This window comes from Rattus rattus, chromosome 1 (assembly GCF_011064425.1).
Source record: "Rattus rattus isolate New Zealand chromosome 1, Rrattus_CSIRO_v1, whole genome shotgun sequence".
In the NCBI taxonomy this organism is placed as follows: domain Eukaryota; kingdom Metazoa; phylum Chordata; class Mammalia; order Rodentia; family Muridae; genus Rattus; species Rattus rattus.
The window spans coordinates 35,366,123-35,392,488 of record NC_046154.1 but is presented as its reverse complement, the minus strand read 5'-3'; the positions used below and the strand labels follow the sequence as shown (position 1 = coordinate 35,392,488).

Below are 26,366 nucleotides of genomic sequence, written 5' to 3'. Positions count from 1 at the left end.
TTACATCTCAGTACAGAAAACATCAGGAGAATAACTAAACAAGTTTGGTATTAACTTTATTCTATTTTCTGTATAACTTTAAGTACATAAAGGTTTATTTCCACAGGCCTCAGGTAATGGGCAGAAGTCACAGGACAATCTCTCTTCCTCTTTTCCCACAAAAAAAAAAAAAAAAAAAAAAAGAGGTTGCATATTTTGGTCAGTGTATCCTAGAGAGAATTCTGGGGTTCGAGATACCAATGCTGTGCAAGACTCTGGTGTAGATCAAGCCCCAAACAGCTGCAGTGGAGGTCTTAGCCCTATCCAGGTCCCTGCGTGGAGGCCTAAGCTGCTGAGTGTGACAAGCAGGAGGAATGGATGCGGTGACAGTCATCTGGCAGGAAGGAGGACCGCCAGACTCCTTGGAATGCTGTGTTTTTCTTTCCCCCTCTTTTTCTAAGTTGTTCCCCCATGGGAATCAAGGCAGTCATCCCGGGCTGGGGGTGGGGGGTTTAAGACTTTTTGGGTACTGCTACTGTCCTGCAGCTGCAAGAGGAATGCCTGCTGTGTGTGGTAGATGCTGACCCAGGATGGAATGCAAAATGAAGGATGCTTCTAGGAAACAAGTCTGCTTGGAATGCTGGGTGGCAATGCTTAGCTTTTGGTCAAGAGCAACCCTGGCCTCACTTGTCAACGATGAAAACTAGGTTGGCTAGAACCTCATGGAATCACTGGCTCCTGCTACCTCCATGCTCACTGTTAGGAGAACAGCATGCATTCCAGGATGTCTTGAACCCTCAAGGACTGTTTGTTGGTAGAATGACCCCAGAGCTGAAAGCTTCAGTGCCCCAGTCTGGGCCGGAAGCTCCATAAACTCGGACTGCGGTGCAGCTGCGCTGACGCGGAGAAGCTGCACCTTCCGGTGAAAATCCACTGACCTGCTGTCCCGCCCGTCTCAGCCTGAGGTATATTCAGTGAAGGCAGGTAGCTGGGCTTCTCAGAGCAGAGAAGCAGTTTAAGAGCAGAAAGGTAGAGGAAATCTAGAAAAGAACCGTCTCCATACAGATGTATCCCATGGTGTGAAGGGAGGGCACAGGACCCATGCATTCGATTATCCAGCGATTTCTGTCACTGTGGTGACCAACTTCTGTCCATTCCACAGGGTCTTGAACTGCTCAGGGACTGGGAACTCGTTCTGCAAAATAGAAGTAACAGGTTGATGGGGCTGGAGAGGACTCGGTGGTTAAGAGCACTATCCATGGAGTGACTCAGCACCCTTTGTAATTCCAGTTCCAGGTGACCCAGTGCTCTCCTCTGACCTCAGGCAGGTACACACATGGAGTGAGACAAACAACCTCCCAGCCATGCATCTGCATCTGCACCGTTCACTGTTTCGTGCTCTGTGGTCCTGGACACTTAGCTCTACACAACAGCCTGGGTTTTTTTTGGTGGGGGCGGGCAGTACTCTTACTCTTAGTGAACTAGAAAGGCAGGGTCACTCGGGAACCCCCTTCATAGGACTGTCTGGCTTCTGTGTACACTGTTGTTGGGATTTACTTGCAGACATAGGATATCCACCAACAAGTTTTCTCTAATTCAGTAAGTATTCGGTCCTGTCTCAGTTGTCTGAGACAGAGTAGGAAGATTTTGAGTTTGAGGCCAAACTGAGTTATGTGCTAGGACCCTACAGGGAATTCAGGTGTATGCAACAGTCCCAGCGTATTCCTTGTTTTAATGTCCTATTCCTCAGAGATGCAGTTCAGTGGGAAGAATGTTTGCCTAGCATGCACAAGCCGGTTCAATCTCATATAGCCCTGTGCTATACGACTGTATCTCAGCACTTAGGAGGCGGAGGCAGGAGGATCACCAATGAGCTTCAGACCAGCCAGAATACAAGAGACACTGTGGAAGGAAGGATGGAAAAGGAAAGAAAAGGGAAGGAAAGGGAAGGAAAGGAAAGGAAAGGAAAGGAAAGGAAAGGAAAGGAAAGGAAAGGAAAGGAAAGGGAAGGAAAGGGAAGGAAAGGAAAGGAAACTTACAAAATCACCACCTTCTGTAGGAATGAGGACGTTCATCTCAGAAGATTTGGCACTGACTATCTCGCAGTCCAGGGAGTTCTTACTCAGGTAAGCGTGACAGCCATCTGTTTTGTTAATGGAAATGGTTGGCACTTTTCCCATCACCTGCAAGGGGAAAAAACCAAGACAACTGAGTCCCAGCTCGTATGAGCGACTCAGCTGCACAGGGTACTCACTGTTTTAATGAGTACACTACTTCACAAAAGCCCCCAGTGCACACCAGACATTAGAGACTGGGGGTGGGCCAGGTCCTGGAAAGAGCTCCCTTAAAGAGCCAAGTTCTGCCACATCCAAAGTAGCTCAGCTTACAGACTTTGGAGAATCAGATTCCTGCCCAAGGAACATCTGTGAGTCTGCTGTGTCTCTCAATTAATTCTTCAGGGACCAAAAGGAGAAGCCAAGACATCAGGTTACCTGAACTTTGACATCCCTACTATTGATTATCTCCACAATGCCCACCACGTCATCAAACACCAGGCCAAGCTTCTTACAGTTGTCTAGAAGAAAGGAAGCAGATGGACAGTGGCATGAAAAGGACTGTAATCCAGGACTGGACAAAGAAAGACGCAGAAAGTGGCTCTAGCCCTAGGGCAGCAAGGGGGACTCACCTACTGTAATGGAATTGATTTTGCCCTTGATTTGCAATGTCGTGTTGACACACTTGTAGATGTAAGCCACCTGCTTCAGCTCAGTGTCATCGATCACCAGGTTGGAAACATTCTCCTGGTTTTCCTGATGAAGACACATCCCAGGATTCTTAGCACGAAGCACACATCAGCAAAAACAATGCCTCATCCCAAACCTTTGTTCTCCCACCAAAAGCCAGAACCCCGCACTCTTCAGCTAAACTCTGCTTAAAGCCTTCTTCCTAGTCCCTTCCCGGAGTCCAGGCTCCGTAACTCACCACTCTCCACTTCTTGCCTTCCAGTTCCAGCAGAGCTGGCTCCTTCTTTGTGGCTGGTTTGGGGGAGGGGCTAGTTTGGGGTTTAGGTGCAGAGAATGGTTTGGGGCCACTCCGAACCGGACCACTCTGAGCTTTCAGGGCAGGGTTCTTGTGAGTCTTCATGTCATCAGATACATGTTTCAGGGCTGTAAGAACACACCACAGCTGCCTCGTCCCTGCTCTTCATGACAGAGCTTTGGGCTGAGGCAATAAACAAGGTCTGCTATTACTAGTCCTTAGCAGAAACTTAAAACTCAAGCTCTTGAGAGGCCATCTTGCAAGTCAGCTTTGGAGAACTGCTTTTATGGTTTCTCTTGTCCTCTAAGTTATATGGTTTTATTTAAAAAAAAAAAGTGTGTGTTGAAGGTAAAGAAGGAGCAAGGATAATGTGTGAGGCACTAAAACAGGTCTAGAAAGGTATGCACTACAAACACGGAATGCGTGTAATAATAAAAATAATAATAAAAAGTATGTCATGGTGAAGAAAATCAGTGAAAAACCCACCCTCCTCATCAACGCTGGCATTTGAAACTGCCTACCTTTCTCAGTGTGTGTTACACACAGAATGTGCTCCACTGTGGTTTTTCATACATGTATGGAGTGTGTTTTTCTCACATTCACCCCCATTACTTTCTCTTGCTCCCCCTTCACTCCTGCTGGTTCCTTCCTCTCCCCACAAGTTCCCTTCTACTTCCTGTCTCGTGAGACACAGTGAGTTTCATCAGGCATACTTTTAGGAGCATGGGTAAGAGGTTATTTACTGGATTTCTTCTGTCGTCTAGTCTCTACTCATGCTGTGTTCTTTGGTTACAGCCATACTGAGTGTTAGCAAATCTGATCTAGTTAATTCATACTCAATTAAAAAAAAGCTCTCTCATTTTTCTAACTTTTTTTTGGAAAAGATTACATAGTAAACAGGCTGGCCCAAAGTATGCTGACTGCATAAAGCAAGAATGAGTGCCAGTTTTTGTTCTACCATTGCTTCTGGCTGTAATGTATTTGATTTTGGAGGTAAAGCTGTTTTGTGAGGGGGGACAGTGAGATCCTCCTTATTCCATGGGGCTGGAGATCCATAGTGCTCTAAGAGGTAGTAATGGTACCTGCTACTGCCTTAACCATTACATGGTTCCTTTGTTGGAAAATGTGTTTCTCGTGGCTGTACAGTATTCTATCAAGAGGACATACCACAGTTAACAGCCATTTCCCTTAACGCCACATATTTCCCTAATTATACTACTACTGGCTACTATAAATAACAGTGTACATAAAAATATTTTTATATTTTTTATATGTACATTCTTAGTCAATAAGTCAAGTAAGAATTCCACTGGCTAGGTATAGAAGTGTCTACTTTCTCTGTAACGGTAGGTCCCTATTTGGCAAGCTTCCCATGTGACAAGTACACATCCTGAGAAGTTAGCATCCAACACAACGACTACAGAGACCATGGAACCGTGCCACAGGCTCTGGGAAAACTGCCAACACCAAGAGCTGGCCAAGGAGGTGCCCTGTACATGCTACTTAGTGACTTCACTGTCATTACCCTGTTCAATGTCTACTTCTTAAAATTACGTACTTGGTTATGAACTGACTGCAGGGAGGGAGGGCAGTCAGGGGACAACTCGAAGGAGTTGGATCCCTCCTTCCTCCAAGTGGATCTCAGGAGTCAAATTCAAATCATCAATCAGGCTTGGGGTGTGCACCCGAGTCTGTCAGCTGCTCTTTTACTGAAAGTTATTATTGTGGACAGGAGGAATCATGCTAGTGTGCATACAGTAGAGTCAATTTTTCGTCATTTTTGTGGCTTCTAGGGGCTGAATTCAGAGACTACCAGGCTTGGCCTACAAACATCTTTTTACCTTCTGAGCCATCTTACTGGCCCATTGGTCACCAAACTTAAATTCAAGTTTGATGTCCCTTTGAGTAACCTGAAGGCAAGTGACAACCCCAAATGAATGTTCCCAACACACAAGCCAGGATTCTGGTTTGGACTAGTATTTGGTTGATGAAGTCTAATGCGAGCCATTTGCTTTAACAACTGCCCATGCCAAAATACTCACCGTGTGTGATGCTTTCCCCCTGATTAATCTGTGCAAACAGTGCTGAGCGTGAAGCAGAGTCGTCAGAGCCAGAACTGGTAGGAACTGGGGGAGGAGGCGGGCCTGGTGGGGGAGGAGGTGGGCCTGATCCCACAGAGGGTCCAGATGGCAATCCACTCAGTTCTTTTGCCACAGGCCCCTGAACAGAAATGCAAGAATATAGTCATACACTCCTTATCCTTGGTACTTTTCTTTATTTGCTATGGGCTGCGTATTTATTATAGCATCTAACTTGTTAATTTATAATAGGGGTCTGTCTTTGTATTTTTAAATTTAACTTACTCTTTTATTTTAATGTCTAGGAGTGTTTTGCCTACATGCATGTCTGTGTTCCACATGTGCTCCTGGTAGTTGAGGACAGAAGAGGGTGTTGGAATTATAGACAATTGTGAGCTGCCCTGTGGGCAGAATTGAAACCAGGTCTGCGAACTGCTGATCAGCCAGAGCTCTTAACTGCTGGACCATCTCCACAGCATCCCTTTTCTGGCCTTGGTGACTTAAGTGTGAGAAGCCAGTAGATCCTATCCTGGGGAGAGGAAGAGGGAAAGAAGGAAGACTCACTAACCGTCTTGCTCCAGGCCAGGCCAGTGGTATGGAACTCCTTGATGTAAGCCTGCAGTTCTGTCCATATACTCAAGTAAGCTCTAACCCAGTCCACATGCTTTTTATCCCTGTGAAAATTTAAAGGAAGTTTAGAGTATGGCAGCAGCTCCAGAACCCCGCCTGCCCATTGGCTCGCATCCTCGTGCTGTGCCATTTCTAGGCTCTGCTCAGTGGCAGCTTCCCTACCATCAATAATATCTTTTTAATTAGTTAATGTGGATGGGCATCCTGCCTACAAGTATACCTATATGCCACATGTTTGCCTGATGTCCGAGGAGGCCAGGATAGGGTGTTGGATCCTGACTGGAGTTATAGATGTTTGTGGGTGTGAGGAATCAAAGCAGGGTCCTCCCCAGGAGCAGCCATCTCTCTAGCCTCTCATCAGTGATGTTTTTAAAAGAAAAAAGCAAGCTGGCCATAATGGTGCACACCTTTTTTCCAGATAGAGGAGGTGGATCTCTGAGTTTAAAGCTAGCCTGGTCTACAGAGTAAGTTCCAGGACAACCAGGGCTCAAACAAGCAAACAAGCAAACAAACAAACAAAAAATAAACAACAAAAAAAAAAGAACCAAAACCAAACCTTACCTCTTACCCTAATTAGACCAAACTCTAGCAGAGCAGGGACACTGGGTTACATGTTCATCTTTGACAACAGTGTTTATCAATGTTTTTGTTAGGACCAATTTTTCCCCCCAAAATATACCATAGGCAGAACCTAATAGCAAAGTTGTTAAAAACACATTTCTGTAGGAAGCCACAGCACAGCCAAGATTAGTGAAGCATTGCCATGGGACTAAGGGATCCATGAGTGCAGTGCACATGTCAAACTATGCTCCCAACTACAGTGCTTCTTTCAGAGGAAACAATCAGCTGGGCAGAGGTGGTGCAAGCCTTTAATCACAGCACTCATGAGACTCTGAGTTCAAAGCCAGCCTGGTCTACAGATCGAGTTCCAGGACAGCCAAGGCTACACACAGAGAAACCCTGTCTCGAAAAATAAAAATAAACAAACAAAACCAAAAAGAAAGAAAACGGGTGTGTGTGTGTGTGTGTGTGTGTGTGTGTGTGTGTGTGTGTGCGCGCACGTGCGCAACAATCAGCATTTATTATAAAAGACACATTGCATTGTGTCTAGAACAATCCTTCTCTTTCTAAACGTTAGCTGGAAGGTTCTGTAATTACTTAGCCCAACACCTAGTTTCTTCAGCGATAGAATTATAGAATGATACGGGAGGGCTGGAGAGATGATGGCTCAGTGGTTAAGAGCACTTCCAGAGGTCCTGAGTTCAAATCCCAGCAACCACATGGTGGTTCACAACCATCTGTAATGAGATCTGATGCCCTCTTCTGGTGTGTCTGAAGAAAGCTACACTGTACTTGTACATAATAAATAAGTCTTTTATAAAAAAATGATAGGGTAAGTTCCAAACAGGGTATATGTAATTCCAGGCATCTAGAAGGAATTTTAAAAGTATGTGGAGTTGTGGGACACATTTCACACAAATGAAGGCTTTTTTCTTATACACATTCAACAAGTGTCTGCTGACTGATGATGTCTGGATAGTTATAGAGCTAAGAAACTGCAGTCACTCCAGTTCAAAATTAGCACTGGAGAAGTCACTAGCAGGTTATGCGGTTAGTGAGAAAACAATGACTCCTTTCTTCATACTGGTGTTGGCTAGGCAGCCTCACTGTCAGTTTACTTGAATACATGAATCTACAAGGTAATTTTCTAGTTAAGTCCAACTGACCCCTTTGTCACAGCACCACTGAGACAGCAACAGAAGAAAAAATCTGATACAAACAAGCAACGTAACGATCTGGAGAGATGGCTAAGTAGTTTAGAGCAGTGGCTGCTCTTACATGGACCCAGCATCAACTCCTAGCACCCACATGATGTCTCATAAGATCTGTAATTCCAGTTCCACAGGATCCAAAGCTCTCTTCTGGCTTCTGAAGGCACCAGACATGCACAGGATACATAGATTTACACAGATGTGAAAAACCCATACACATTAATAATAAATAAATAAACAAACCAACCAACCAGTAATTTTAAAATAGTAACTTAAAGGGCACTAATCCATGTTACCTCCCGTATAACCCCTTAAACCTAGGAGGGTAAGGACTAGGAAACTAAAGAGCGCCTGACATTCAGAGTGAAAAAAAGAAACGCAAACAGAAATATTTCCTGCTTGCAAATGCAGTTTCTCTCAGCTGGGATCTACCAAGCTTCCAAGGAACAGCCTTGAAGTGAGAAGACCAACACACAGCTCACTCCAGAAGGTAACAGCTGCATTCGTCCTGCCCCCTGGCTAGACTCACACATCTCTGTACTCCTTGAGGACTCGGTTTGTGTAAAACATGGCAGCATCGTTCATCTCTTTCACAAAGGGGCCGGGTTTCGCAGCCTGTGGAGGAAGAAGCAGCCAGTGACAGAGAGCCTCTGCAGCCATATCTCCTTCCCTGCTTACACCTGCCCTTCCCTCTTACCAGAGCCACCCAGCCCAGGGCCTGGATGCTTTCACTGACAGCTGATAGATGATTGAAAAACTTGCTGCCTCGGTTCTTCTCCCGGAAGGTTATAACTTCCTGGATCTGCTCCGAGATAGGCGCCAACAAATCCGAGAGTTTATTCTAGGAGATGGGAAACAACTGTGGTAAGTATTTCTAAAAAACCGACATATGAGGATCAACTCTTGACTCTGAAGGCAAACTCTTTTGAGTTTTTAGACTATACTCTACACAGCCTAGAATCCAGAATACTCCCGCCACTAAGGTAAACTTTGTATCCACCCCACCTTGACTCAGATGGCTGAGATACTGCTCACAGCAGGTCCTCTGCACAAAGTTTCAAGTCCTCAGGATAGACTTAGTGCTTGGACCTACATTCTATACCAGAAGAGCACCTCCCTCCATCCAGGTCATCTGTCTCTTTTCTGACCCCCTAAGAGAAGACATGGCTTATTTTGTGTTCCCTGTGTTCTCTTTTCCACTTATCTAAACGCTTCATGAGCTTTCGGCTTTTAGCCTCATGTGGCAGCCTTTATGCCCCAGCTGCCATAAGCTTCTGTATCGTACGTCAACACAACCAATCTGATACCTTACCATACAACTCTGCGAACTCTCCCAGACCCATGTGTGTCCCGCCTCTCCTTCCCCTTGCCTCTCTGTAAGACAGGGTCTCATGCATTCCAGGCTGCCCTTTATGCAGCCGAGGATGACTTTCACTCCTCCTGACTTCTGTCCCCACGTCCCAAATGCTAGAATTAAAGGTATACTACCAAACCTGCTACTGCTGCTTCTGTTAATTTTTCAAAGGCCAGGGCTTTGTCTGAGTTCTCCTTTGTCCTCAACGCACCCTGAGCTACACAGCAGATGCTGAGTAGAGAGCTGGTGATTCAAATGCCACCGTGATGCTGCCATTCAAAGCCACTTAGTGAAATGGATGAGCCCTGCGTTCCCATTTTTTGATCCTCCCTTCAAAAACCTGGTTTTTGTGTCAGTTCTCAGGTCCTGTGTGCACACAGTCTACCAAGAAGTGTGAAAACGTCTCTAAAGTACTAATCAGTGAATATTTGTTCCCCCAAAAAAACTCATTTCCATACACAGGTGGAAGATAAGATTGGCCTGCAGTCTGTGGTTTTGCTAACCTTGTTCTAAACATGGCAATGTCTCAGCTGCTTTATTCATCTGGGAAAGTATGAACTTGGAGAAAAGACTGAGGTAAAACACTCTCATCACTCAAGACAGATATTTAAATTATCTGCACTGTTTTCATAGACTTAGGCATGACAAGGATCAAGGGTTTTATTTATTTCAGCCTTAGCAGGAAAACTTGTTTTAGCATCCTCTGTGACCAGGAAAGCCTAAGACAAGTTAATAATCTTTCCTTCTGAGAAAGCTCTCGATTCTCTAACTTAATTTTCCATATCAGGTAGCAGAAAATGCTGAAGTAAGAGTCGAGTTAAAGGGAGGGTAAAGGATGAAGGGAGACCCAGTTTCAAAGGCTTAGGATCCCCACCACAGCCTTGCCGCCCGTCAAACACCAGAGCTGCCTCCATTTCCTGACAAAAGTAGCAACGTCCCAGGGGCAACTAAAGTAATGGACAAAATGACAGAAAACAAAAAGTCACTGGGGACCAGTAACTACCCACGGCACAGTCCCAAGGGGCACCTGAGGCTGCTTTTATGTCTGTACATTACTGTGTATTACTGTGGCATGTGGTGACAGCCTCTTGGAAATTTCTGTTTGCCATGAGCACCAGACCAAACTAAACTACCTAATAAACTTACACCGGCTGGCTGCTGGCACTGAGAAGCTGTAGCCAGGAGAGCTCGCTCCAACTTCAGGCCTGTGTGGACCATCTCCGCCTGCAGGAAAAAACAATCTGCTGTCCATGACACTCGACATGTAAGTATAACATCCACATCCACAGACCCTGGATACCAAACCCGCCATCCACACATCTGCTTCATGTATTCCAGAGTTCAGGGACTGGTACCAGAATCACATTCACTTCTGTTCCTGTTGGAACTGTCAAGGACAAATAGCCAGGACTGGAAATGAAGACAACCCGTCTGAGGTGGAGGCAGGTTAGTGAGCTCATGTGAAGTACTCTGGGATCTATCTGTTTGGGTTCTTTGTCCATTCATCTGTTCGTTTGTTTGTTTGTTTCTTTGTTTTCTGAGGTGTTAGGGATAGAATCCAAGGCTCAGTAAATGGTATAAAAATATTCTACCTCTGAGGTAATAATACATCCCAGTCCCAAGAAAACTTGCTTAAATTTACTTTTATTTTTATTCATGTGTCTCTGTGCAGTTCCCAACACAGGCCAGAAGAGGGTGTGAGACCCAGTGAAGTGGAGCTGGGAACTGCTGTGAGGCGCCTAAAGTGGGTGCTGGGAAGAGAGTTCAAGCCATCTGCAAGGGCATCTCTCTAGCTCTTTTTTTTTTTTTTTTTTTTGATGTTTGAGACAGGAACTTAAAGTGTGACATCCTCCTGCTGTAGTCTCCCAGGACTAGGCAGACAGTCAGGAACTACCACATTGCAACTAGATTTGTACTTTCAGAGATAAAAGTGACATAAGTTTTTTAAAAAAATGCTTTCAAGGGGCTGGAGAGAGCTCAACAGTTAAGAGCACCAGCTGTTCTTCCAAGGGACCCAGAGTTAGTTCCCAGCACCCATCATGGCTTACCCACATCATCTGTAACTCTGCTTCTAGGGGGTTCAATGCCCTCGTCTGGCCTCTCTGGGCACCATGCACACAACTGGTATATGGACATGCGTGCAGGGAAAACACCCGGACACATAGGATTTTTTTTAAAGGTTGCTTAAGTTCTTTCTCAAATGCTAAACAATTGTCTGAAGTAAAACCACCATTCCCCCACCAGTGGAAAGTCCCAGCACTGCTCCACAGAGCTCACTCCTCTCAAACCCTGCCAACAGCTAGTGTATAAGGGGCGCAGGCCAGTTAGAGAAATCCTAAATACGGTTACTGTTTAGAAATGATCATTCAGTGCACCAGCAAAAAGGTGCCAGGCCCCAGAAGAGTGGCAGAGTGTCTGAGAGTGGGATGCAGGTGGTGGTGACCGTGTAGGAGGCAGAGCATGATGGGAAGTGGGAGGACAGGCATCTGTCATTGCCTACTTCATTCTCACAGAGGGCTAAATGAGAAAGTAATCCATGTTAGCACAGCTAATAACTACATGCATGGTTTGACGGATGCTAAGTCATCAGAGTGACTCTTTCTCCACTCAGTTACATAACGTTAGAGTAAGACCGCAAGGGCCTTCTCCACCACAAAGATGAGCACAGCTGTATTTCATGACCAAACAAGCCGTGTCATAAAAGAAACACATAGAGTATGTAGTAAAACAGGAGGCCTAGAAAAATGGACCCCATTTCTGTTCTGGACCAACAAAGGTAGAAGAAAAGCAGTCAGGAGGCTCCCAGGGGCCCCTACACTGAGGGTGAAGGAGATGTGAAGAAAGCATCCAGTCATTAAATAGGAAGGAAAAGAAAGGCCCACATCCTTACGTGTTTCTGCACATCTCCCCCAATCTCCTTACTCATCTTCAAGTACTCCGCCACGGGATTGGCAAGCAGCGAGTCAAATGCTTGCACATATGGAACTGCTCCTGGGGAAGGCAAACACAAACAATAGGAAGACCTAGTCAGCACCAGAAGGACTAAAAAAATAGACATGAGTGATGTGTACTGGCACTTATGTGGTCACAGAGGACAACTTCAGATATCGGTCCTCCTGCCTTCTACTTGGCACAGCACCCCTTCTTGTTCACTACTGCACACACCTGGCTAACTGGCCTACAAGCCTCCAGGATGGCCTTTCCTCCCAACTTGACACAGGAGCACTGGGATTGCAGACACATACTACTGTGTTCAGCGTTAAGAGGGTTCTGTGGCTCTGAACCCAGGTCTTCAAGCATGTACGGCAAGCACTTAACCCCAGTGAGCCATATCCCCAGACAGATGTTCCTTGCAAGTGGAGAGCCAATGAGAAACAATGCACAGAAAACTAGAGCAGGAGTCAGGCAACAGAGCTCTCTCTCTAACCCCATCACTAACTGAATCTGTGACATCCTTACTCTCTGGGCTTAATGTTACTTATCTATAAACTGAAATAAACATGAAGATTCTCTAAGATCCCTTTCATCTCTTAACAGCCCGTGTCTGGCTAGTGTACAGGCAAAATGGATAACTGGCCAAATCACTTAGAAAGAAGAAACTAGTATCACTTGTCATTTGACAGAATGACAAGAGTCATTCTGCTAAAGAAAGGACAGGAAACATCACACAAGCAGGAAGTTCTTGCGTTAAAATTACTTAACCACAGGGAGGTCTGTACCAAGTCACTTCCTTCCGTATCTGTTCACAGGAGATGAACTACCTACATTTAGTCTGGGAGGTAAGTTCCAAAGAAGAAGGTTCACCAGGACAGAAAAATTAGGCCAGGATCACACAGAGCACCCAAGTGGGTCTGGCTTACCTTTTGAAGGACTGTCTCCATATCCACAGTGCATGTCAGAAGTATGTGACACTGCCTCCAGGCGGCCCACTGCCCTCTCCAATCTTTCTACAAGATTTTGCATGTCAGCCATAATGTTCCACCTGCTGAAACAGATCAAGTGTCTGATGTTATTTTAATATTATACCCACATGAGGTGGGGAGGATATCAATTTTGTGGAACAGGATAATTTAGTAATAAAATACAGGGGGAAAGTCATCTAGAACATTTGCAAAAGCATGCAGACTTTATTAAGTAAGAAAACTACTCAGGAAAAAGTGTTCACTGATGCAAATCTTATTCAAATGCTTGAGGACTTAGTATATACTAACAGGTATTTATGTAGGAGTTTAGAATTTACAAAGTAGGCCACACATGCTTTCTCAGGTTAAACCGCCCTACAACTATTTGGGATAATTAACTATACTCCTTTTGGGGGATGAGAGGTTTAGCCCAGTCTTCATCAATATTAGATAAGTGCTCTACCACTGAGTCACACCCTCAATCAATAACCATACACTTAAAGATAGATATTTAATTTTTAGCAATATTTAATGACTTGCCTCTAGTAACACACTAATCACCACAGAAGCCAACATTCAAACCTCCGAGCTATATGTTCAATGTGGTTTCCACCCCACCCCCAACTTCCTGTCTGCAGTGGGACATCACATACCAGGAAAAATGCCATCCTCACTAACTTCTTACTGAAGGTGGGGAAAGGGTGTTTAACTTATATACTAATAGACATCAAACAGACAGGGAAAAAGCTAAAGGTGACAGAAGCTGCAGATAGAGTGGCATAGAGTTTCAGAGATGGGCTGAATACATCAGCTGGGAGATCAGATAAGGGTATCATGAAGCTGCCATCTGAGCCAAGCTCAAAAGAGAACGGGTGGGGTCTGGATATGCAGCCAAGGAGACCACAGACTGAAAGCTTGCTATACACTTTTCAGAGAACCTTACCTGAACCAGCGTCACTCACTGTCTTAAGACGCTAGAGAGTAAGCCCCAAGAGGGGAGAAAAGGCTGCTTATCTAACTTGCCCCTTACTTCACTCGTCCTTCTAGACCACTGACTACCAGGCTGCTTAGGCTGAAGGCAGAAGGTGTGCAGTGTTTATTTATGACCCATAACATTATAAAACCACACTATACACATTATACACATTATAAAACCACATTATATACATTGTACACATTATACACATCATACACATTATACACATTATAAAACCACAGGAGAACAAGCGTTCTGACCGTTGCCTGGTCTACACATCCAAGTGTGAAACATTACCTGTCTGCACCTGGACAAGGTAACTGTGATTGTAGAACTTCAGTTAAAGCCTTGACTTATATTCTGATTCATCAAAGCATTAGGTAATTCAAGTAACTGAAGATGAGTAGACTCAGTGACTCCACGACAATCAGAATCTTCCCCAAAATGATAGCTACCATGCCAAAGTATCTCACTCTTCCACATTAGCCTCCCCGCGCAGGAGATAAGCAGCTCACCAGACAATACAATCTCTGTTCATTCTTCTCTATGTGCGGGTCCTATCTCTCTGATCCAGTTCCTTGTTACCAAATGTTATTTACGAGTGCCGGGAGGGGGGAAAATAGTAAAAATAATCATGAGAAACCAACTTTTCTGTTTCCTGAACTGAAGCAGCAGCAGGAACCTCTGGGTCTCACAGGGAACAGACCTGGACCTGGGGCAGCAGAACCACCAAGCAACATCATACTGCTTCTTTGATCCACTCTGGGTACCAGCCAGGGCAGACTCACATGTAACCCACACTATAAATCTAGGGGAATAAACTAAATCCCAAAGCTGCCATCCATGCAAAGCACTCAGTTCTGCTATACAACATGCTCTGTCACACATAAGGTGGGCAGTGAGGCCAGTGCTAACACAGAAAATACAGTAATGGAAAATGCAATACAAACTGTAGATCGGTACATGCTACCACAGCCGTGAAAACTAATGTCATTTTATCTTAAGATTTAACTTTACTTTACATGAGTGGGTTTTTGCTTACAAGTATGTCTGTCCATTTTATATATACGAATGGCCCACAGAAGCCAGAAGAGGGGATCAGATTTCCTGGAACTGAAGCTACAGACATCTGTGAGCTGCCGTATGGGTGGTTAAATTGAACCCAGGTCTTCAGGTAGTGCAGCCAATGCTCTTAACCACTAGGAGCAGAGCTGGGGAGGAAGAGGCATTGCATTTCAGTCTGAGGTGCCTTTGGGACAGCCAGGTTTAGATGTCTAAATGGACGCTGGATCTGATTCTGAGTCCCAGAAGAATGGCCTGACTTGAATATGCTGCTCAGAGGTCTCCATCTCTCCAGCCCTGACATCTAATTTACAAGGTTTAATAATAATAATAGTTTTAGGGGCTGAAAAGATGGATCAGTGGTTTAAAAAAAAAAAGTGTGTTTTCCTCTCAGAGGACCCAAGTTCTGTTCCTAGCACCCACTTCAGCGAATTCACAACCACCTAGAATTCCAACTTCAGGGGATATAATGACTCTGGCCTCTGGGAACACTTATATTTACATGTAGATACACAAATACACATAATTTTAAAAAGTAAATCTTCCTCTAACTTCCAAGTTGCACAAGATGATGAACTCCAAATCTTCCTGTTTCTACCTCCCACATGCTAAAAATACAGGTATGAACCACCTTTCCTGGTTATAAAACTACCATTTATAGCTAATCTCCTCCTACCACTAACCAAATATAGAGCAGTAACCAGGGCCTTGGGGTAGCTTTGTTTTGTGGGACTAGAGTGTGACTTGATAGATTGTGAGAAAGAATGCCCAAAAGCAAAGGGACCAAAAGACAAACCAAGTGACCTGCCTCTTTCCTCCCAGGCGCTCAGGTTACAAGTGTAAGCCACCACTTCTAGCAAGACACACCTCTTCCTACCCTACACACTCTCTCAGACGGATCAGGTCCACCTCTCCCCAGCCCTCAACTGCCGTTACTATAGAAACACATCCAACCTGCTTGCAAGCACCTATCTATTTTTTTTTTTTTATTAATTAACTTGAGTATTTTTTTATTTACATTTCGAGTGTTATTCCCTTTTCCGGTTTCCGGGCCAAGATCCCCCCTAGCCCCTCCCCCTCCCCTTCTATATGGGTGTTCCCCTCTCCATCCTCCCCCCATTACTGCCCTCCCCACAACAATCACATTCACTGGGGGTTCAGTCTTAGCAGGACCCAGGGCTTCCCCTTACACTGATGATCTTACTAGGATATTCATTGCTACCTATGAGATCAGAGTCCAGGGTCAGTCCACGCATAGTCTTTGGGTAGTGCAAGCACCTATCTATTAAAGACGTAGAGCAGCATATTCAAGTCAAGCCATTCTTCTGGGGTTCAGAATCCTAGATCCAGCTTCCATCTAAACCTGGCTGTCCCAAACATACCTCAAACTGAAATGCAATTCCTCACCTTCCCCAGTATGGCTCTCCCAAGCCCTCTCCACACTGTCTCAGTGGTCCGGCACTGCTGGCAGTCACAAAATTGCCCAAAATAATAACCTGGAAACTGTTGGCCATAATACAGTGAACTAGAGTGGTCTTTCTGTTGTGCTGTTTTGTTTGTTTTGTAGAAACGGGACAGGAAGGCCTCAAAACTCCTGCTTCTCCTGTCTACACCTCCCAAATGCACATGAAACACTCACTGTCTTAAATAAACACATCTACAGGCTTTACTCTGCACACCTCAAGAATAGATGTCCCTTGCCTTCATCATGACCTTAACAAAAAAAAAAAAAAAAAAAAACCCACGGGGGTGGGGGAGAAAATCACTTAGACTTTGGCTTTGTTACTGCCTTTAAGTTCCTAGGTAGTCTCCCCTAAATTCAGCAATATATCCTTTCTTCAGCCACGTCAAATGCAAATATAATTAGGATGTTTTGGTTTTTTTTTTTTAAATCTTGTGTAGATGTGTGTGGATATGGGGGGTAGAGGGAAGGCGCCGAGAACAACTTTTCAGGTTTGAGTCTCTCCTTCTGCCTTGTTTTGGGGCAGGGTCTCTCGGTGTTTCTTGAGGTTGCACTGTGTATGTGATCCTTGGTTGATTCTGTCTCTGCCTCCCATCTTGCTAGAAGAATTTGTGGATTATACACGCCCCAACATCCACCTGGGTTATTTTTCCAACATGGGTTCCGGAATCAAACTCAAGTCAATAGGTTTGTACAGCATGAGCTTCCCCTTACTGTGTTATTGCCCTGGCCCACGACATTACCATGTTTTGATTTAATACCATTCAGTATTCCCCAAAGCATTCAGGATAAAGTCCAAATAGCCTTTCCATGATCTGGCCCTGTGTTATCACTTACAGTCACTTGGTCTGACCTCCTACCCCACCTATCTTAACCACGTCAGCAACCAACTTACTTGTACTTCCATAAAAAGCCATGTCTTCTTTCACGTATTAAACTAATCACCCTGCATGGTTACACTTTGCCCCATCTCAGGAACTCTTACTGTCCTTTGAGTCTCAGGTAAGAGATTGCCTACCTCAAAAGCACTTCCATTCACATACTTCCATGATACCGCGCACTTATCTCTACCACCACAGAGGCTCAGAATCACTCATAACCAACAAACAGGGCTGGGTGAGCTAGCTCATCATACAAGGGTACCTGCTAAGCATAAGGCCCAAGTTAGACCCCAGGAACCCTCCTGCAAGGGGAAAAACTCCTGCAAGTTGTCCTTTCACCTCCATGCTTCTGCACAGATGTACAGGGACACGGACAGATGGATGAACAGATGGATAAACATACACAATAGATCGGCAGATCAGTAGAGAGATGGATGGATGGATGGATGGATGGATGGATGGATGGATGGATGGATGGATGGATAAATGTAAAAGAAAGAACCAACAGGCAATTTGCCACCCTAGGGCAGGGATCATGCCTTGTCCTTGTAAGTCCAACATTAGAAAATTAACAGGGGTAAAACTACAGTAGGTTACAGTGGACCTTTGGACAGACGAACAAATATGAGTGGGACCCTAATCCACCAACATCTAAAACGGACCTGGCCTCTCTCCTTTCTGTCAACTCTGTGGGAAAAATTTCTTCTTCCTTCTTAAAATTTTCTGCTTGTTTTTATAAAATCTTACAAATAATGTTCACCTAAAAGTAAATGCTGCCTTCTTAGGCACAAATTACTGTGTAGTATCTTGAAACTAAGTAACACAGGAAAATAGTTTTGCTTATTTGAATATATCATTTTAGGGCAGGCAAGATGGCACAGAAGGTAAAAGTACACGCCACCAAGCCTGACAACCTGAGTTCAATACCCAGGACCCACAAGGCAGGAAGAGAACCAATTCCAGCAACCCATCCTTGTCTAGAAATACTATACAGAAACACTATAAACACTATAAAGAAAACACTATAAAGTCTTTGATCTCAGCACTTGGAAGGCAGAGGCAGAGGCAGGTAGATCTCTGAGTTCAAGGCCAACCTGGTCTACAGAGTGAGTTCCCAAAGAGCCAGGGCTACACAGAGAAACCCTGTCTCAATAAATAAATAAATAAATAAATAAATAAATAAATAAATAAATAAATAGAGAGAGAGAGAGAGAGAGAGAGAGAGTGAGAGTGAGAGTGAGTGTGTGTGTGCTGTGTAGGGGGAATAAACTGAGCCATTTTTCCAAGCCTACTTACAAGCCCCCACACACACAAACACATAAATTTTTTTGTGTGTGGGATCTATGTGAGTTTGAAGTAGCCTGGTCTACATAGTGAGTTCCAGGCCAGCAAGGGCTACAGAGTAAGGCCTTTTCTCAAAAATAATAAAATTAAGAGAAATAGACTATGTTTTAAAAAAAAAAAAGTCAAGAATGCATACAGTGTGGAAATAAGGCTGGCTAAGCAGGCAAGCTGGGTCAGATATCCTAGAAAAGGCAGCCAGTGTCACGCTGGTTTGCTATAATGATGGGAATGAGCGATGGGATCAGAACAAAGGAAGCAAAGCATTAACAAGTATGATCTGGTAAACAGAATAGGATTTGAGTGAAAGGGAAATATCAGGGTCTGTAAGGCTGCTCACCTATCTAGCTGCTCCAAAATGCTCAGGGAAAGACGAAGGCTACTGAAGACTCTGGGGGCTGGTGGAGCAGGGACTTACTGAATAGCACTGGTTGGCACAGAATTAATTCACTGTGTACACCTGCTGGCCTCAAATTTATGGAGATCTGCTTGCTTCTGCCTGGAGTGCTGGGATTAAAGACAGGCTATCTATCATGCCCAACTCAACAAAATGACATTTCAAATAAAAGACAAAAAACCTACAATAATTGGCACCTGAAAACCATCAAAGAGCCTACAATCAATCCCCTTTTAAGCAACTGAGGACCTGGCACCTGAATTAAGTGCCGGGATATTTCTTTAAAGATGAAATAGTTTCCCTGCCCAAAAGGGGAGGGGCAGAGCTACCTTCCATAGAACCAGCTTCTCAGGATTAAAAGTAACTGGAGAAATCACCTTACAAAAACTCCGTTCGGTGCCACAGTAGTCCCTTCAACATTCTTAGCAATTAGCTGGGCAGCCTGTGATCGAGCACCTTCAGGGACAGAGAACCCTAGCCTTCCGAGACAGCCCACTCTACTCAGACAGCTCAAAGTATTCCTTATATGGAGGCAAACTTGCCTCCCTGCAACTTCCACCCACTGCTCTCAGCTCTGCCCTCGGAGGGCACACACGAGTGTGAAGCAGACAGAACAAGGGCAACTGTGTGGTCCTGACTGAAAGCACTACAGCATTCAGAAGGGAGAGGAGGGCAAGTCTAGAGTTACAAGTATGGGGCCCTTACGAGAATGATGACGTTAAGGCAGTAGCAGGTTCTAGTTACAGAAGAAAAGAAAAAAAAAGGATGTCTGCTTCGGATGTACAGAGTCTGAAGAGAAAAATGAAGATTCTAAATAAAAATGCCCAATAGGTATTTAGACAGAGAGCCTGGGAAAGGATCAAGACTGGAGATAATGTTTACAAGTCACTGGCAAGAAAAGCTCATGACATCACCATGCAGTGTAGAAGGAAACTATGAGCCTGATTCCCCAGCAATTTCTCTTAAAGTCTGAAACCAAGAAAAACTAGAAGTGGCTTGCCAAAACTGCTTCGTGTGCATCATTCTGTATTCTGTGGTACTAGAGACAGAGCCCAGAGCCTGGCCTCGTGCGCACTGCAGACACTGAACCACTGAGCTACGTAAGCAGCTAGGGACCTCTGGATCTCTTCATCCCAACAACTTCTTACTATTCATTAACTCATGCAGAAGGCCACGGGCTGGGTCACCACAGCAGCTCTGCTCACAACTCAAGAGGTCATTAAACCAATAGTGAGAAATGGTTTCTACTTTATCCCATGGGAGGTCTAAGTCATCAGTTCATATAAAACGGAAATGAAAACAACTGTCCAAGTCAGCCTATATTCTTAATAAGCCAACTGCCCTTAAAATTCTTCTCTTGTCCTGGCAGTGGTGGTGCACACCTTTAATTCCAGCACTCGGGAGGCAGAGGCAGGTAAGTCTCTGAGTTCAAGACCAGCATGGCCTACAGAATGAAATCTAGGACAGCCAGGGCTACGCAAAGAAACCCTGTCCCAAAAACAAAAACAAAACAAAACCTAAACAAAAAATGAGAGAGAAAGAAGAAAGAAAAAAAAAAATGCTTTCTTGGTCTTGTCTTTTAAGCCTGTTGAGATTTCATCCTAAGAAAGTAAACTGTTACAATGTACTGAAAGGGATAACACGAAGATGTTCAGTGCAGTGTTACCTATCTACCCATCTACAGTCAATGTACCTGGGGCTCCTGGTTTTGGGGAACAGCTAAATGGTCTAAGGAGGGAAAAAATTTTGAAAATAAGATTTACAATAGCTAGTACATAACCGAGTTTTCAGCAAATTACCCTTTTTTGCTTAACATTGACATAGAAGTATAGTGTTTAAGAAATAAAGAAAGTCTTTAATCCAGTACCCAGGAAGCAGAGGCCGCTGGTCTACATACTGAAATCCTATTTCAAAAAAAGACTGGGGAATGAGGGAGACCACTAGCTCCTGGGTTGTCTCTTTCGAGCCAGCACAGCGCTATAATGCATTAGTTAGTTCTACCCTAATGATACATAGAAGTTCTTAGTGCTAGGTTCTGGACATGCTAATAGGAAATGCCTACATGCAGACTGATGTTCTGGTCGGTTTTTATCAACTGGACACAAGCTAGAGCTATCAGAGAGAAAGGAGACCCTAAAGAGAAAAATGCCTCCGTAAGATCCAGCTGTAAGGCATCTTAATTAGTGATCAATGGGGGAAGCCCAGGCCATTTGTGACAGTGCCATCCCTGGGCAAGTAGTCCTGGGTTGGATAAGAAGGGGACTGTACAAGGCGTGGGAAGCCAGCCAGTAAACAGCACTCCTCCTCACTTCTGTCTAAGCTCCTGCCCTGTTCCTGTCCTGACCTCCTTCAATGATGAACAGTGTTGTGGAAGTGTAAGCCAAATAAACCCTTTCCTCCCCACCTGCTTTTTGGTCACGGTGTTCGTTGCAACAACAGAAATTCTAAGACAGCTGGCTTAACCCAGAAACCAAAGAATCAACTCTGTAAAGATGTCATCTAAATCTAACCCGGATCAGGAGCCACTCTTCTTCCCGAAGATTTTGGTTTCACTGATGAAACCAATGACATTTAGTGCCCAAGTCACTGCCACCTGAGGATTAGATTAAAAGAGAAAAGAAAGGCCTATCTTCTAGGGAGGGGAGGAATCCAAGTCAATATCAGGGCTGGTCTCCTATTCCCTCCTGCTGCGGCCCTCTATCTGAGACTCCAGGCGTGGCGTGTGAGGTGAGAGGAGTAATATGGCCTAAGCTGAAGTCAGACTTGGGAACTAGCTGTTTCAATGGTTTGGGGCTAACAGATAACTGTGTGGCTATGAATCCTCTCTCCCTTAGACTGAAAAGAGTACGATGAACAGCAGGCCCTTCTTACTTCCCTGTGTCTATATTGAGTAGCGAACAACTGCACTGCTGATTTCGGCCTGGGTGGGTGCTTTAATAGAACAGCCTTTCCAACTCACAAACATAAAGATATTTCCAAAGATGATATCCATCCTTAGCCATGATTCAGCTACAGCTATAGATATGAAAAGATCTGTGATTCTAAGTCTATAATTAATTTAAATATAGAAGTTGTAATGGCCTCTGGAGGAAGAAAAGAGCTAAAAACACTCTCCCCCCCCCAAAAAAAACCTCAAACAAAAATAGCAAGGCTGTTTATTCCTTCCATTAAACATTTCAGCCATTTTCCAGCCAAATGGAAAAGTTTGGCACATGTCTGGTAATAGAAGGCAGACAAAGCTGCACTGTAGCAGAGGAATATTTTTAGAGCTTTGACTTTTTTTTAATTGGGTTTACATAACGGTATATCAAGAAGAAAGTTTTATGGTGAAAAAGTTATGTTAATTTAAAGGAAGAAACTACAAGACTATCAACTCTGCGATCCCCATCCGCTAAACCCAAGCGAGCTAACTGCTAGCAATCCGAACATGACCAAAGCGGAGTCTACGTATCCATACCATCAGGGAGAGGCAACTCTGCTAGCCTGCCAGGTAACCAACACAAACCTGCAGCCAATCACCGGCCTTTCTCTATTAAAGGACTGCAAGCCAGGCCACCGGGGCCCCAACTCAGTGGTTATGGGCAGCTGCTTTCAGAAAAGACCCTGAGGGTCCCAGTCCCATACCAGGCAGTTACAGCCATTTGTAACTCCAGTTTCTTCTTCTGGCCTCCATGATAACCAACATGAACATGGTGTATATACATACACTTGGGACACAAATACACATAAAATAAAAAGTGAGTGTTAAAAAAACTAAGTAAGTGAAACAGGGGTCTTAGGAGGGTGGTGAGGACTTCCTTGAAAGCACAATAACTTCCCAGTATCTTAATGAAAACAAATGATTTATCCATCAAGAGTATGATGCTTATAATGTGCCATACGCTGTGCTGAATGCAGCTCAGAGACTCCGCAGAGGCATTAGCTGAGGAAATAAGACCCTGTAGGAACACAGCTATGTTTTCTATTACTCTTGTTTATTGTGTGTGGATGCCTACATGCTACAGGGCGTGGGCAGAGGTCAGAGGACAACTTGCAGGAGTCAGATCTCTCCTTCCACCATGTGAGTCCCAAGGAGAGAACTCAAGGGCTGTGGTTAGCAGCAGGGGTCTTTATATTATAAGCCATTGCCCCAGCCCACCTACAAAGTTTTCTTAAGCAGTTCTCCACCGGGAAAAATTCTTTCCTCCAGGAAACATTTAGCAATGTCTCAAGACGTTTTTGGCTATCACGACTGAGGAAGTGATACCAGCATCCAATGGATAGAGGCCAGGGATGCCGCCAAGCATCTTACAGGACAGCCCCGAATGTCAACTGTGCCAAAGCTGGGGGGGAAAAAAGCTGGTCTAATATAAGAAGCATAAGGGGAGAACAAATGACTCACATAAAATGCTAATCTAAATTAGAAAGTCAAGTCTGAAAATTAATTTAGGCAAGTGTCTGAGTGGGACTGTGCCACAGCTCATTGGTAGACAGGCAAGCACAAAGCTCTGGGTTGAATAGCGAACACTTCTAGAACAAAGTAAAATACAACACAACGAAGCACAACACGTCAAAGTCTAATTGTAGAGGCTGGTAAGCTGGAAAAGAAATTTAGACTTGGTTCTTTGGGACTATGAAGTCTGTGAGAATAATGGACAAAAGGTGCAAAAAAATTTTTCAAGAACTTTAAAAGATTCACTATGGTACAGAGCTGGAGAGTTAGGTTCAGAAGACAGGTTAATGACAGGTAAACTGATGATGATATTTAAAGAAATAATCACAACCCTTGGTAAGACACAATGTATAGTCCTCAGGTTTCAAATCTCAGCGTTAAATTTCAAGCCAAAGGGTTTTACTTCCAATAAGGCTTTGTATTTGCTTTTTTAAGCAAAATGAACCTTGTACTTATAGTTTCACAGAAAACCAAAATGAAGTCATTCTTTTAAACCAGTCTCCAGTTTAAAAAAAAAAAAAAAACAACAAAACTCATGCATTATCATGCATTGAACGTTGAAAAAAATCCCCCCTCAGGATGGAAACACTGCACCAACAATGCCTCCTCAGAGCCAGCTGCACTCGAGAAGTCTCCTGTCCCTACCTACCACTTGGTCTGCAGACTTAAGTTATACTTTAAAGTGCTTTCACTGCCACCAATTTTATTAAACTTCTCTGCACCATTAATATGCTCAGTTGACCTACGGAGTATTTCTGCAATGTAGGAAGTACCCACAGAGAGCTTTACATGCTGGGCTACAGCAACTCGATGGGTAAACTGACAACTACAAGATAAAATCCAAACACATTCAGATGAAAACATCCAAAGCCCCTGACAACCTGCCAGACACCCCACCCCACTCCCAGTTTCTACCAAACTCCAGGCCTGACTATTCCTCTGAGCAGTACAGGTCAAACCCTCTTCTGCCACACCTTTACAATCTGCCCTGGCTAGACCAGCACATTCACATCTGTGCTTAGGGGGACTGATACCCAGAAGGCTCCAGACTTTGTTTTTCTTTGTCACTTCATGGTTTTACTTCTCTTTCCAAAGAGCCTTTTATATTCCTTATCTAAATGGTACCATCAGTATCTGAGGCCAGAACAGCAGCAATTTCTAGACTACAACTATTTCTTTACTCCTGTAAATAACAACCTCCAGTTCCTTGGATTCCAGCCTTCGTATTTGCCCCAGGCTTCAGCTCGTGACTCTCCTGCCTCAAACCCCAGGTGCTGACATTACAGACACACACTACCACATATGGCCAAGACTCCAGTTTAATACTGCTCTAACACGACCCCTCTCGGTCATTTACACGACCCCTCTCGGTCATTTCCACTGCCCCTCTCTAGCTCAAGCCATGACACAGCAACAGCTTTCAACTATTGACCTACTCCAGTATCTGGTCCCTTCCCATTCTGCCAAGTGGGAAAACTCTTCAAAGTATCCACATAGCTTCCAGGCTAAAATCCAAATTCATTAGCATGTTTCCAAGGGCCTCCCTATTTGACTCCACAACCTCTCATTTTCTCCACTTCTCCAAGTAATACTGAAACCGCAACAAAGCTGACTAGTCACTGTCTTTCACACGCCTAGGTCTCTATGCCTTTCCATCTACAGTACTCTGCCTAGAAATTCGTTTCTCAGGCTTATCATATGCCTAAGGAAATCTTGAAACACTCAAGTCCCTCATTTCTGCCTAGAAGTGTGCCTCTGTGCTCGCACAGTGCACACACTCAGCCACCATTGACTTGTTGGCCCCTCCCATACTGCACACCCCACAAGAGAACAAGTGTATTCCTAAGCCACAAGGGCTAAGTGCCTAATCGCATGCGTTTTCACACATACTAAGGTCCAATAAATGCTTGGCAAATGATGAAATGTGCTGTCCTAACCCTGGATTTTCACTTCAAGGGAAAGCAAGACAAAGAGCTTCATCGGACAGTTCTGATACTAACCTCTATCTAATGTATTCTCACCCCCCCCCACGCCCCTGATCTTTCAAAAAGGTTCCTGACTCCCTTGCTGCATCCTTCCTCAGCATCCTCACCACCTTTAAAACTATTGAACTGTCTTCCACTGTTAACTTGATAGGGACAAGGACTAGACTTTTCAAAACTGTATTCAATGAAATTCTTCCATATTGCCAACACAGAATAAACACAGCAATCCTATGGCCACAGGCACTTGGCAACTGTGCCAGACCCAACCTGAATCATCTGACTTCAGACCCAGAAGTGGCCAGCACCTCCCATAAAGTTAGCTTGGATTTCTAGTTAACAGTGGCAGTCTAAGTGTAAGGGGAGCTCGCCGATTGCAAACGCAGGGCTTACTAGCCTACCTTAAATTTAACAGGCATTCCAAATTTTTAACTTTTGTTTTAATTCTACAAACCAGATAGCCTTTAACCTGCAGCTGCCCAGATCGAAAGTTAGAGAGGCTCCAAGGAAATGACTGTGGGAAGGATCTGGGTCTGGAAATCTCTCTCTAAAACCAGATTCTTTTCTTCACCGAGATCAAGTTACCCATCCAAGCAATGGGAACAAGACCTGGTCAGAAGGAAATTCTAAGGTCTCACAGGTTCCATTCAATTAGGATACCTTTAGGAATCAGGCCTCCGCGGAGGCTGATAAGCAGAGCTGCGAAATGAAGGGGAAAGAAAGTGGCTTCCTCAGGACTTCCCGGCTCAATGTGGTACCCCAGCCTCACCTCAAGAGACCGCACCCAGGAGCCCGGGATGGCCGAAGGGCTCCAACCCCGACCCTTTCAGCAGGACTCCCCAATCGCGCGTAAACTAACTAGGCCGTTACGAACGGCCAGGACCCGGTGGGCCCCAAAGACCACCCCAATCCTTAACCAACCACCAACCCTCACCTTAAGAGTTCCGCCTCACCTCCGGACTGCGATCAGCCGCTCTCCACTTCCGGCAAGAACCGCCCAGCGGTCTTCGCGCGACCCACTTCCGGGCCCTCACTGGGCGCGGCACCCCCACCGGAAATGAGCCACCGGCTGTAAAGCT

At 44.6% G+C, this 26,366-nt stretch overlaps 1 protein-coding gene across 4 annotated transcripts; it reads right to left on the bottom strand.

The window, feature by feature from the left end:
- Window positions 1-37: 37 nt before the first annotated feature.
- On the bottom strand, window positions 38-26,366 carry Cap1 (cyclase associated actin cytoskeleton regulatory protein 1). Of its 4 annotated transcripts, none has more exons than XM_032898871.1 (13): window positions 26,241-26,366; window positions 12,713-12,837; window positions 11,743-11,843; window positions 9,999-10,076; window positions 8,196-8,339; window positions 8,028-8,113; window positions 5,665-5,770; window positions 5,061-5,238; window positions 2,962-3,146; window positions 2,666-2,789; window positions 2,472-2,554; window positions 2,019-2,162; window positions 38-1,174 (listed from the first exon to the last, which is right to left on the bottom strand). In XM_032898871.1, the coding sequence occupies exons 2-13, from the start codon at window positions 12,822-12,824 to the stop codon at window positions 1,091-1,093; spliced, it is 1,425 nt and encodes a 474-aa protein (XP_032754762.1). In that variant the 5' UTR covers window positions 12,825-12,837; window positions 26,241-26,366; the 3' UTR covers window positions 38-1,090. The 4 variants fall into 4 exon arrangements, with proteins under 4 accessions (XP_032754762.1, XP_032754771.1, XP_032754746.1 ...); XM_032898880.1 differs by having other exon boundaries at window positions 12,713-12,834; window positions 26,241-26,345; XM_032898855.1 differs by having other exon boundaries at window positions 26,222-26,342.